General features: G+C 42.5%; 2 protein-coding genes across 2 annotated transcripts in view; one reads left to right on the top strand and one right to left on the bottom strand.

The window, feature by feature from the left end:
- LOC140236324 (uncharacterized) overlaps positions 1–13,771 on the bottom strand; it is a 125,902-nt gene that overhangs the window by 44,657 nt on the left and 67,474 nt on the right. The window lies entirely within an intron of this gene.
- On the top strand, positions 6,865–10,602 carry LOC140235901 (uncharacterized). Its single transcript, XM_072315892.1, has one exon. It carries the CDS (start codon positions 6,865–6,867, stop codon positions 10,600–10,602), a length of 3,738 nt encoding a protein of 1,245 aa, XP_072171993.1.

Raw genomic sequence — 13,771 nt, 5'->3', positions numbered from 1 at the left:
TGAATTGAATTGAATTGAATTGAATTGAATTGACCTCGAAAAGTCGCAGAGGTTGATATTCCTGTAAGCCTGAAAATAGTCGTGTCGGACCAACTATAGGTTGAATAATGGTTTGGGTATTTTCTTTTTTTTTTTTGACATAGGTTCCCCTTTTCTATCAAAATTTAGAGTCCTAGCTTGCGTTGTTAAACAATTCATTTCTTATCTAAGTTTATAATCTCCGTATTCAATCTACAAGGTATGGAATGTGTGCTTAGAAATCCAGCGGAAACGTTCAAGAAAGAGCCAGCTGAAGCTCTCACAAAGACTGAAATATTGCTGGTAGGTGTTTCAGGTTATGAAGTAAAGCCGATGGACCCCTTCACAACCCTGTTGACGGAAAGGGTGCACTTCACTGACTACACATCCATGAGCCATACAGCTCTCGAGTCATTACAGCTCACGAGTCATATAATCCACGAGTCATATATCTCACGAGTCACACGTACAGCTCACGAATTATGTAGCCACGAGTCAACAATCCACCAGCTAGACCCTTAAAGTGAACAAGCCCCACGAGCTATAAATGGAGCGAAGTAGGCCAAAGAACTATGCGATCCAGGAGCTGGACACTTTATAGACCTTATTTGCTTCGTGTCTAGATCGTGGGGTGTATGAATCGGGGTGCCTGACTCATGGACCTAATCGTCTATCTCGTACGTATGACTCGTGAGTGTCTAGCCACATGCCTATACAACAAATAGTAGTTATCTCATCGGCACATTCACGCTGTGCAACCAATAAGTCACCTAGCCGCCATCTTACCAGGCACACTCTATTACACTTCCATGCATTTTCCAGCAAAGATTGCCACCAACATGACGTGATATTGTGAGTCCCATACAAAATGTAGGCGATATGCGTGATAAGATGGCGGCATGGGGGCTTCAAAGCGATTGCCCATGAAATATCCAGACACTAACTATGAAGATCATTGGTATCTAATATCTCGCGGGATGACCTCAACGGCAGTCCGGTATAGGTGGCATACATGAAGCTCCAGCCTCCAGGTTCATCAGGACATCTTCGTCAACAAGAGTGAAATCAAACAAACAGAACGGTTTCACTGAAAGTAGACATAAACCTGGATGTTTGGGAGAGGGAGGGGGTGGGTGAGAGAGAGAGGACAAGGGGAGAGGGGGGAGGGGAGAATGTGATATAGGGTGCAACCATAATTATATTGAAACAAATCTCGCCTTTTTTGTCTTTTTCCTGTTTCTGTTCATTTTTTTTTCGCTTCTCATTTTTTATGCTTCCTCCTCTCTCCCTCCTCCTTCTCCTCCTCCTCCTTCTCCTCCTCCTCCTTCTCCCCCTCCTCTTCCCTCCCCCTCCTTCTCCTCATCCCCTCCTCCTCCCCCTCCTTCTCTCCTCCTCCTCCTCCTCCTCCTCCCTCCCCCTCCTTCTCCTCCCCCTCCTCTTCCTCCCCCTCCTTCTCCTCATCCCCCTCCTCCTCCCCTCCTCCTTCTCCTCCTCCTCCTCCTCCTCCTCCTCTTCTCCTCCTCCTGCTCCTCCTCCTCCTCCTCCTCCTTCTCCTCCTCCTCCTCCTCCTCCTCCTCCTTCTCCTCCTCCTCCTCCTCCTCCTCCTCCTCCCCCTCCTTCTCCTCCCCCTCCTCTTCCTCCCCCTCCTTCTCCTCATCCCCCTCCTCCTCCTCCTCCTTCTCCCTCCTCCTCCTCCTTCTCCCCCTCCTTCTCCTCCTCCTCCCCCTCCTCCTCCTCCTCCTCCTTCTCTCTCCTCCTTCTTCTCCTCCTTCTCCTCCCCTCCTCCTCCTCAATCTTCTTTTTCTCCCTTTGCGGTGATTACACCACAACCGTCTTAGTGCTGGACACAATCCTCTAGCTGTGTCGCTGGGGGCAATAGAAGCAACGTTCACGTCGCTGCTCTTGCCAGGTGGCACACCTGCCAATCCCTCGAGCTATTACACTACACCACCGATTATGCAAATGAGACAAGGAGGTGACGTCATCGTTTGCCAAACTTCACATCACCCGGCACAAAATTCCTTTCTCTAATACTAATAATGATTATATTACATTTCTGCTGTGCAAAGTATTGTCTTTGCATCAAATTTTAAATATTGTTACTGACTTTCTTCGTTGGTAACAAATACCGGTATTGGTATGACTTTCACGATTTTCAACGGGATATTAACTGAAATCCATTTTCTTCTTAAAAAAGGACTACAAATCTTTGGAATCACATACCCTCCTATACTATATTTCTTTTAAATGTAAGTAATGTTTCTGTACATTTGCTTCCCTCACTTTCAGCTTGATTTAATATGGATGTGGTCTTACACACTTTGACCACAAAGAATGGCAAGAACAGCCTTGAGGAAGGCTAACGACAGTATACCGAGACAACTTTTAGAATGAGTTGACTTCAGCTTTCTTCCTCTCTCTCTCTCTCTCTCTCTCTCTCTTTCCTTTTTCCCGTGTGTATTAATGTCAATTAAATACTAATCTGTATTGCTCCTAAGTTGTACGTAATTACCTCGATAATCGTAAACTATCAAAAAAGAAAATGTAAATCAGTATCAGATTTTTTTCAGAAGTATATTCACGAATATTGCTTTTTCTTATTCCCTGAGTGAATCTAAAATATTGAATAATTCAATTGATATTTCAAACTGAATTCGTCAAAGGGCGCTTCAAAAATCCTGCCCAGGCTCACATTAATTCAATTCGATTCAATTCCGTCCGTCAGTGACAACGATGGTAAATATTTATGTTTCTATAAAAAGAAAACACAAATCGTCGCGGATTACATCCATGAGGATCGTAAGTGCTCTTTCAGACAGTGTTACATCTGTCAAATTCAGAAACGAAGTAAATATTGCTTGACCTATAAGACGGCACGGGATATCAGACATAGAAAATATGATATTGGATTACAATTCACAAGCAGGAACCCTCAGTTAGAAAACACTTCGAAGAATTTGACATGCACTTTACCACCGTCATTTCGCAAAGGTTTCTGTCTAGAGAAATGTCTAGGTTTATGGAAGTATGGATAAACTTAGTCTATGAACTTTCATTTTTGCATTCACTGAATCAATTCTATTCCAATCAATTCAATTCAAATTGCTTCAAATAAATTCAAATTAATTCAAATCGATTATTGCGTTGAGATTATAGATTCCATTGCAAAGAGATTTTTCCAAATCCGAAAAAAAAAATGAAATATACAAACTGATGAAACATAAAATGTGTGTGCAGTATTTTTTTTATGTGCATTTTTATTACCTACTGTAATAGCTCTTCCACTAGGAGCATAGACCTAGTGAATAAACAAGATGAAATATGTGCAATTAAAATAACATCTTTTTTTTTTTTGGGGGGGGGGGGAAGCATGGTCTTCATATACAGCATTACTTTTACGCAGTCATTGTGAGAAAGAAGCAAATTCCATGACAGTAGAGTTTCATGTTCTAACGTTGTCATTAGAAACACGGGTAGGTGAATACGTAAATTATACTGTGCCAATTGCTAATAGTTCTGTATCTATTCCTGGCACATTGTGTACATAACTTGTGGATCTTTCCATGGGAGGGGGGATGTCAAATTTGGTGCTTCTTATTATAGATGGTCGTGAGGAAACTTCACGAGGAACCACTGGAAGTTCCTACCTAAGGGAGAGAGACTACCCCCCCCCCCCCCACACACACACTTACACACCACAACCTGCTCATCTCCTGTCTATGAATCCGTTAGCAACCCCCCCCCACACACACACACACGCGCACACACACACACATGCACTATCCAACCTATCCCGTCCCTCTGCCCGTGAATCCGTTTTGCTATTGCGCTAAAATCAGCCGAATTCTACAAGGAGCCATGCCGTCACTTTAGCACTATGCATTAGAGCGTTTTCCCACTCGATCGGACAAAGTAAAATAGGTGTGATAAAAAGCACTTATTTCCTTAGTCGTGACCCCAACAGGAGCCGACGAGCCGACAGTCTACCACAAAGCTTATCACACTGAGTCATCCATTTCCCAAGTAGACGAATACTATTGAGGTTTTCGTCGGGACAAGAAGGCAATTCTTATTCGTTCTAAGAATGTAGATCCATGCATAGATAACGAAAGAACATCTCATTGCAGTGCACTCTCGTCTGAGAACACGTTCAAGACGAAATTCTCGATACACCGGATTCGAATTTAAGGTCCCAAAATTATCATGTACATATCTTTATCCACTATATTAATATTGTTCGGCTTTAACGAAATTTCGATACAAAGAAAGAAAACCGGCGGTCCCGAGGATTCCATTAAAACGGGAGTGCACTGTAAAGGTCCTTTTTTTAATCTTCACCTATCTATCTATTTTGTTGTTTGTTTGTATTTTGTCTGTTGTTGTTGTTGTTATTGTTGTTGTTGTTGTTGTTGTTGTTGTTGTTGTTGTTGTTGGTGGTGGTGGTGGTGGTGCTGCTGCTATTATTGAGAGATGCCCTCGAATCTGGAATTTGGAATATACTAAAACTTTCGGTTCACATCGTGACATTTGCTCCTGCGACAATTGCTTATTTATTTTCTCCAAGGACTTTGTTAACAGGGCTTAGGACTAGGGTTGTTAAAGTGTTCCAGGATTGGTCTGATATGAGGACTTGGATTAGGGTTAGGTTTATGTTCGTGGGTAGGTTTTTGTTTTTGTTTTGTTTTGTTTTTTGGCTTAGCGTGTAGATATTTCATGGGAGCAATTAAGTCAGAGGAGCAAATGTCACGATACCATTTTTTCAACTGCCATTTCATCATTACCTTTACTAAGTCTTATCGCCATTTTTAATTATTATTTCAATACAAAAAAAGTAGTTGAGAGAAGTACATGATTTCAGATAGTATCATAATGTTTTCGGTACGGTATGTCACGGTATCTATAAACCCCGTAATCTGAGATACACTGTCCTAAATCAAGATAATGTATGCAGTACAAAAAGCTGGACTGGCCACTCTGCAGGTTCACTGCACTACCGGCGGTGCCAGACGAGATTTAGTAGAATGGCATGAGGATTAATCATGATCTTGTTGATCACGTGGTCTAGGAATACACGTGGCAGAGACAATAATATTGATATCCCAAGCAAGTGGATCATAACCACATCATTGAGTGACAGCACCCTGCTAGGAAAATGACCAATGTCATGTAATTTGACTTTTTTTTTCAACCATGCACTCGCAGATCTTGATTTACATTGTGCTTCCTGACGTCATGCAATACCACTTTGTTGTTGTTGTTGCTTTTTCACGATGTTGAGCACTTTTTTTTATTGATACGCCATTCAACAAAACATGAGTGTCCCAAGAACCTGACAGTTCAGTCCATTCTGTAAGCGTTATTGACACCTTCTGATAGTAATTGATCATTCCTTGTTTTTTCATGTAATTGAAGCTCCTCGCTGTTTTTTCTTCTTTCTTTTTTTTTTCTTTGCATGATTATACTTATAATTGCAATGCTACTTCTTTGATTATTAAAGAGTGTTATGGATACAGGTACATTGTATTGTCATTTCTGGGCACTTGATTGTTCCGCGGAGGAATATGTAAATAAAGAGTTCGACAAGATGACCGAGATCGACCAAACACCTTGTTTGAGAGTCTGGGTATTTTGGTGGTTATGATGGTTCGCTAGGCCAAGTTAACCTCCCGTAACAAATTGGGGGCACGTCACAGGAGTTCGGCAGGGTTTCTGCGGACTTAGGTGATTTGGTCGGGCTTGATATGATCCCAGGAGTGTTTTTTCGTTCTCGCTTGGCCGATGAATTTCGGTGAGTAGCGTGGTGTAGCACTCTATGCTATGTCGTGGACATGGGCGATCGCGATACAGTTTACGTCGCGTCGCGCAACTACGTACAGTACTGTATGTAGTTTGCATCGTGATTGTTACTATACAGTTTACTGTATGTGCAGGTGTTACGATTTGAGAAAGCATGATGCGTTTATGGCGTAGTGTGTGTGTGTGTGTGTGTGTACGCGGAGTGATATGTTATACATTTTGATGTAAATCGGTCGTCTTTCTGTGTCTGCGTGAGGGGAGCACACGTTCGTATTTCTTTCGGTATCGAAAGGGTTAATTTGGCACGTGCGTAGTGTTGAGGATGGTTTAGTCCAGTTATACGCTGCGCGTGTGTATAGTGTTTGCGTGGAAACGTTGGTCAAACGTTGGTCGTTGGTCCCGTACGTGGTGGTTCGTGTGTGGTTCAGCATACGGTCATTCTACGGCGGTTCGTATGTGGTTAAGCATACGGGTTATTCCACGGCGGTTTGTACAGCTGTATGTGGTTTAGCATACAGGTGATTTCACGGTGGTTCGTGTGTGGTTTAGCACACGGGTTATTCCACGGTGGTTTGTATGTGGTTTAGCATACAGGTGATTTCACGGTGGTTCGTGTGTGGTTTAGCACACGGGTTATTCCACGGTGGTTTGTATGTGGTTTAGCATACAGGTGATTTCACGGTGGTTCGTGTGTGGTTTAGCACACGGGTTATTCCACGGTGGTTTGTATGTGGTTTAGCATACAGGTGATTTAACGGTTGTTCGTGTTTGGTATAGCACACGGGTTATTCCACGGTGGTTTGTGTGTGCTTTAGCACACAGGTAATGCCAGTGTTGTTCGTGTGTGGTTGAGCACACGGGTTATTTCAAGTCGGTTCGTTTGTGGTGTAGCATACGGGTTATTCCCAGTCGGGTCGTGTGTGGTATAGCATACGGGTCATTTTTTATAGTGCGACTGGTTTTCTTCAGTTGAAAAGAGTTTTTCAGCTGGCTGGCTGGTGATAGTCAGGTTTTCTTGTAGCACTACTAATTGTACATTACTGGTGCAGAATGGAGAAAGATCAAGAGTTTTCCATTGAGAAGTTTGTGGATTCACCCACAGTTGAGGAGTTGCAAACCTTGAAAAAGGTTGATTTGTTGCGTGTTGCAGAAAACTACAAGGTTCCTGCTGTGAAGAGTACAATGAAAAAGTCAGAGATTACACAGCACACAATCAAATTTCTTGTAGATGAAGAAGTATTTCCCCTCCAGGCATTGCGTAACTTATCAGGTAGTCCCCCTGGTGATGTGCAAGGGAGTGTAGAAGTACGTCTGAAAGAGCTTGAACTTGAGAAAGCGAGAATTGAGTTAGAGAGAGAGAGGGTTTCTCTAGAAAGGGCTCGTCAAGTCGGTGAGAGAGAGTATGGTGTAAGCGTCAGTGGTGGGCATTTTGATATCGCCAAAAATGTCAGAATGGTCCCTGAGTTCGATGAAGGAGATGTGGATAGATATTTCCTGCACTTCGAACAGGTGGCGGATAGCATGGAGTGGCCGAAAGAAAAATGGCCTCATCTCTTGCAGACTAAGTTAAAGGGAAAGGCATGTGATGCTTATGCTTCACTGTCGCGCGAAGAGGCTCAGCATTATGCAACAGTAAAAAAGGCAATCATGAACGCGTACGCCTTGGTTCCTGAAGCGTACAGACAGAAATTCAGGAATAGTAGAAAACTAGATTCACAGTCATTCAGAGAATTTGCAAAAGTGAAGGAAATTTCCTTCACTCGTTGGCTGCAATCAGTAGGCGTGGCTACTGTTGATGATTTGCGGGAACTTGTGCTACTAGAGGAGTTTAAGAGTTCGCTACCTCAAGAGGTGCGTTCGCATATTGAGGAACGAAAAGCGAAAACTTTGTCGGTAGCTAGTACAATGGCTGACGAGTATACTCTGTCCCGTAGTCACGGAAACAGGTATGTAGGAAGCAAATATGCAGCTCCTAATCGTCTAAGTGTTGGTAAGACAAATTTTAGCAGTAAGACAGAGGTGAAGGCTGGTCTGGTGGTAGAAAATGAGACTGACAAGAAAGGTAGGAACACTGAGAAGCCTATTGTGTGTTTCCATTGTAGGCAACCAGGGCATGTGAAGTCTACTTGTCCCGTTCTGAACAAGAAAAAACAGGAAAAAGACAAAGAAAAGAAGTCTCATCCAAATGGATTGGTGAGTCGTTCGGTTGAATCGACAGGTGATTGGTGTGAACAAGTTCAGAGTGTGATTAAGTCGGCTGATCAAGACAAGATTAAGTCTCAGTATGAACCATTCACTTCTGTAGGCTATGTGTCATTGGTAGGGTGTGATGAAGCTAGAAAGGTTACCATCCTGCGAGATACTGGTGCATCCCAGTCATTGATTCTTGACAGTGTTTTACCTTTTGGGCAAACGTCGTCCACAGGCACAAGTGTACTGTTACAAGGAGTAGAAGGAGGTTACGTTGAGGCCCCTCTTCACACAGTCGATTTGCAGTCAGGCCTAGTTTCAGGAAGGGTGAGCCTTGGTGTTAGGAAGTCACTTCCTATGGATGGTGTAGCATTGATATTAGGCAATGATCTTGCAGGAGACAAAGTGACTATTCCAGTGGTCAGTGCAGTCCCTTTGGATAAAGAAGGAAATGAGACAGCTGCATTGGTTCAGGAATTCCCTGAAGTTTTCCCAGCTTGTGTAGTCACACGTTCCATGTGTAGAAAATCAGAGGAGTCTGAAATGAAGGCTAGTCAAGGGGATATCGGTCTAGAAGGGAGTTTCGTCTGTCGGTTAGATGATGTAGAAGTAAGCAAACCCGCAGCATCAAAATCACATGAGATAGGGGATGAGTCTCAGCCTGTAGATGAAAATGAGATTGGGTTGAACAAGAGCTCTTTGATTGATGCACAGAAGAATGATCCACAGTTGGTAGCATTGTGTGATAGTGCTCTTGCTGAAGAAGAAGCACTGAGTGAAAGGACTTGCTACTATGTGAAAGGAGATGTGTTGATGAGGAAGTGGATGCCAGTTGACTCTTCTAGTGATGAAGAATGGCGAGAAGTTCACCAAATTGTCATTCCAAGAGTATTTCGTAAACATATCTTGAGTGTGTCACATGAGTCAGCTCTTGGTGGTCATCTTGGAGTCAATAAGACGGTTGACAAGATTTTGAAACATTTCTTTTGGCCTGGCTTGAGACGGGATGTTTCAGATTTCTGTAGAACTTGCCATGTTTGTCAAGTGGTGGGGAAACCTAATCAGAAGATTCCTCCTGCTCCCCTAAAGCCCATACCAGCATTTGATGAGCCGTTTAGCACAGTTATCATAGACTGTGTTGGTCCTTTGCCAAAGACAAAGGCTGGACATGAGTACTTGCTCACTATGATGTGCGCTTCTACGAGATTTCCAGAAGCTGTGCCACTTCGGCGTATCACTGCACAGAACGTTAGCAAGGCGTTAGTGAAGTTCTTCACAACGGTTGGCTTGCCAAAGGTGGTGCAATCAGACCAGGGTTCCAACTTCACTTCAAAGATATTTCAGCAAGTGATGCGTGAGTTGGGTATCAAATGTGTTACCTCGAGTGCCTATCATCCACAGAGTCAAGGCGCTCTGGAGCGTTTTCATCAGACGCTGAAGAACATGATGAGAACATACTGCTTTGAGGTCGAGAAGGACTGGGATGAAGGCTTGCCGTTGTTGCTTTTCTCGGTGCGAGAGTCTGTGCAAGAGTCCTTAGGATTTAGTCCCTTTGAGTTAGTGTTTGGACACGAGGTTCGTGGTCCATTGAAGGTCTTGAGAGAGAAGCTGTTGGGTGAGGATGAGTCACCTGGTTTGTTGAATTATGTGACCACGTTCCGTGGTAGGCTGACTCGTGCACGTGAATTTGCAGCTGGACATTTGAGAAACAGTCAAAAGAACATGAAGCAGTTGTTTGATAAGAGGTCCAGGGAAAGAATGTTCAGTCCCGGTGAAAAGGTATTGATACTGTTGCCCATTCCTGGTAACCCTCTGTGTGCTCGCTTCTCTGGTCCCTATGTCGTGGAGGAGAGATTGAGTGATGTGAATTACATCATTCAGACGCCAGACAGGAAGAAAAAGAAACGGTTGTGTCACATCAACATGTTGAAGAAGTATGTTGAGAGAAGTGCAGGTGAAAGTGCGAAGCCAGTCATGTATGTGGTAGGAGCAGTCCAAGATGTCCCTGTTCCCAAGACGAGGAAGGAGCTGATGAGATTCATCGGCATGGCCGGATACTACCGTCGCTTCTGCCATAACTTCTCGGATGTTGTGGCGCCCTTGACTGATCTCCTGCGGAAGAATGTGAAGTTCCAGTGGTCAGCAGCATGCCAGTCTGCGTTTGACCAAGTGAAGGCAATCCTGTCGAGTGGTCCTGTATTGGCAGCGCCGGACTTCAAGAAAGGCTTCAGCCTAGCTGTCGATGCCAGCGATGTCGGAGCAGGCGCCGTGCTGATGCAAGCTGATGACGATGGAGTGGACAGACCGGTCTGCTACTTCTCAAAGAAGTTCAACACGCACCAGCGGAAGTATTCTACCGTTGAGAAGGAGACCCTAGCGTTAATTCTTTCGCTCAGCCATTTTGATGTCTACGTGGGCAGCACAACTCAACCGATTGTTGTGTGGACTGATCACAACCCACTGACATTCGTCAACAGAATGAGAAACAAAAACCAGAGACTAATGCGATGGAGTTTAATCCTACAGGATTATAACCTTGACATTAAGCACATTCGCGGAAAGGAAAACATTGTCGCAGACGCCCTTTCTCGTGCTTAATTGAGACATCTCAGTATTTTGTCTTGTTGCCAGATGCAACATTTGTGCAAATGTATTATGTTTGTAACACTTTCAACAGGTGTAATTTTGTTTTGCAAGTACACAGGACAGTGTGTGTACATCATGTATATGTACAAGTGGTACATGTATGCATCTTGCATACACTATAATTGTGATGCCAACAGCATGAATGGCACTTTGAATGTGTAAATAACAACATGGAAGTATCTTCAGACATGTTTGTGTTAATAAGGAAACACAGCAAATTATATTTGTGCTTTGAGTCACTCAACAAAAGAAGACACTATGAAGGCTGTTTTAAGTTATGCTAGCCATCAACAGTTGCCAAGAATGTGAGTTGTTGGTAAATTGATTTCAAACAGGTAGTGTCGCTGTTTGTATAGAGAATGTGGTGTATCGAGTAATGTAGGTACAGTTCAGGTACTTGAAGTTTCATACTTGTACATGTACAGGTATTGGTTAAATTTGTTGTGGCACATACCCTAAGTTGAGTGGATGTTGCCTTTTGGATTTAATTAGCATGTATACTGTATTAGGTACAGAAATTATATAGTTATACATGTACAAATCTTTTGCTCATTATTATAGCTCAATCATTGCCTTGGCAAAGGTGTTCAGTATTTCACAGTTGATCCAACATACCAACAGGCATATATTTAAGCTGACTGTGTTATACCAGGATGTATACAGGCAGGTATACACTCACTTATTAAGTTTAGGTGTAGACACAGGTTATCATCAAGTATATCTCATTCAGGTTCATTTGATGTTTTGTCAGGCAGGTCATACTCTTGGTGTTTTGTATGTTGACAGGAAAGTTTTCAGAAACATAAGTAGGATATATGACATTTGTTGGTGTTTAAACGTTTCAATAGATGCTGACACAACGTGTACAGGTATATGTAAGTCGCATATCATGGAATATGATGTTTTGGTTGTAGGTAATATGATGTATATGATTACAACAGTTGGATTTTATGCAGTTGCTTGTGGAAGAGATGACGTGTTTTATAATCGTTGTACACAGGTTAATCATTTAATAATGACAGTAGCTGACAGTGTAAAAATTGACATGTTGCATGTGTGTTCTAACGAGGAAACCACATGATTTTGGTACAAGTGTATTGTTTGTGCTGTATGCATGACATGATTGCATAAAGGTTAAGGTGTTGAGAAAGTTAACATTGCAGTATTCAGTGATGCACAACTACATGCAATTCCAGTATGCTGTAACTCACAAGCAGCAGTATAACTCACGAGAGTGTTAGTTTGGTACACGTTGAATGGTACTAAAGTCATACATGTTTTATCACAGGTTGTGATAATGATATACTAGTAGCCATAGCATACTTCGTTTATGTGTTCTTATAATGATGCAACCATGGTAAATTCATGGAGTTATAAGTGTGAATTGGAAGAGGAATGTACAATGCTGTTCCAAAATATTGTACCAACGTACATAGAGTCCATTTGTGTTAAAACGTTAAATGCACTCTTTTAGGGGGGAAGTGTTATGGATACAGGTACATTGTATTGTCATTTCTGGGCACTTGATTGTTCCGCGGAGGAATATGTAAATAAAGAGTTCGACAAGATGACCGAGATCGACCAAACACCTTGTTTGAGAGTCTGGGTATTTTGGTGGTTATGATGGTTCGCTAGGCCAAGTTAACCTCCCGTAACAAGAGGGGCAAACAATGGTGATTGTGAGCCTGCTACAGGGGCGGATCCAGGGAGGACCGCAACCGGCGCACGCCCCCCCCCCCTTTATTTTTTGTTGAAACAAAAGAAATAAAAAGAAAAAAATGGGGGGAGGAGTGCGTGCGCCCCCCCCCCTTTAATTTTGTAAACACGCCCCTCTTGAATGAATTCCTGGATCCGCCCCTGTGCTAGGTGAATTTTCAATAATAGAACAAACGAAATGGCTCCCCACCTTTTAAAAAAGAGAGACAATAATGACGAATTCAAGAATTGAGACCATTATTTTGTCATTGCTTGAGGCATCCCACTTTAATTCTAAATCATTTTGATTTTTTTTTTTTAAGTGGGCTTTAATGCAAATATACATAGTGGCAGTTATTTTTTTTCTTCTTAACTATTATTGATATGGCTGAAGTAGAAAATGAATTGAGTTTTTTTTTTTGTTTATTCTTCTATTCAGTTTAATAAGATGTTTATATATATACGATATTACGTTGACCGGAAAGAGAAGGCCTCTTTCTGCAGTATACCCACGCTCCACTGCGCTATTGGCCGGCCGCACGTGCATAAAATAATTCTTCGGGCGAGATTCCTGTGCGATCTTTCTATTTAAGACGTCTTCAAATCCAACTGCTTCCCCAATACAAAATCCAAAGGTGCAGCGAACTCACCATACTGGTAACTGCTTTTATTGCATTAGTTTGGATCTTTCTTATTTTCTTTTTCAAGATCAATGCCCATACTTTTGTGGGTGGATGAATTTTATTGAAAGGGAGAAGGCTGGGGCTTATATAGTTGGGTGGTGATCTGACGAATCGTGAAGGAAAATAAAGCTATTGAGAAAAAAAAAAGAGAAGAGCAGAACGTCTTGGACACATTAGGAGTGGAATTCATTCTTTGCAGGACTGCATAAAATCAAACACCTTTGAGATGCATAAGCAATCATTCAGAGTCAAAAACCCCTTAGATCAAGATGGGACTTTGCTTTGGCATTGTGTACAGTTTTGTGCTGAAACGAGAACCATCGTGCAATTTACGTCGATTGCAAACTAGGTAAACGATCCGATATGGCGGTCGATTTCCCCCATGGGTGATTGCATGTATGGGATTCCCATGGATTTCTTCACTTTTTTGTCTATATCTGACAATTAGTCGGCGTTCCTGATGCTCCACTTAGCAATATAAGAAGTCGAAAAACGAAGGAGAAGGCAACAATAAATGAATAAATAGCACCACTGGGATACAGCAGCAATACTGATATATCGATATCTCTATTCAACATCGATCTTCTCCAATCACGCCTTCACTATAAGCGGTTGCCTCATTTTCTTTACACTCTATGCTTTTTTTTTTTTTCTTGTTTAGCTCCCTCAGAGCTCCTCTCTGGTCGTCTTGTGCTTTCTTCTCGATTTCTGGGATTTCTGGGAATTGGTTATGCTTTGTTGTA

This window comes from Diadema setosum, chromosome 12 (genome assembly GCF_964275005.1).
Source record: "Diadema setosum chromosome 12, eeDiaSeto1, whole genome shotgun sequence".
NCBI lineage: Eukaryota > Metazoa > Echinodermata > Echinoidea > Diadematoida > Diadematidae > Diadema > Diadema setosum.
The sequence above is the reverse complement of the archived record's forward strand: the minus strand, read 5'-3'. Positions and strand labels throughout refer to the sequence as shown.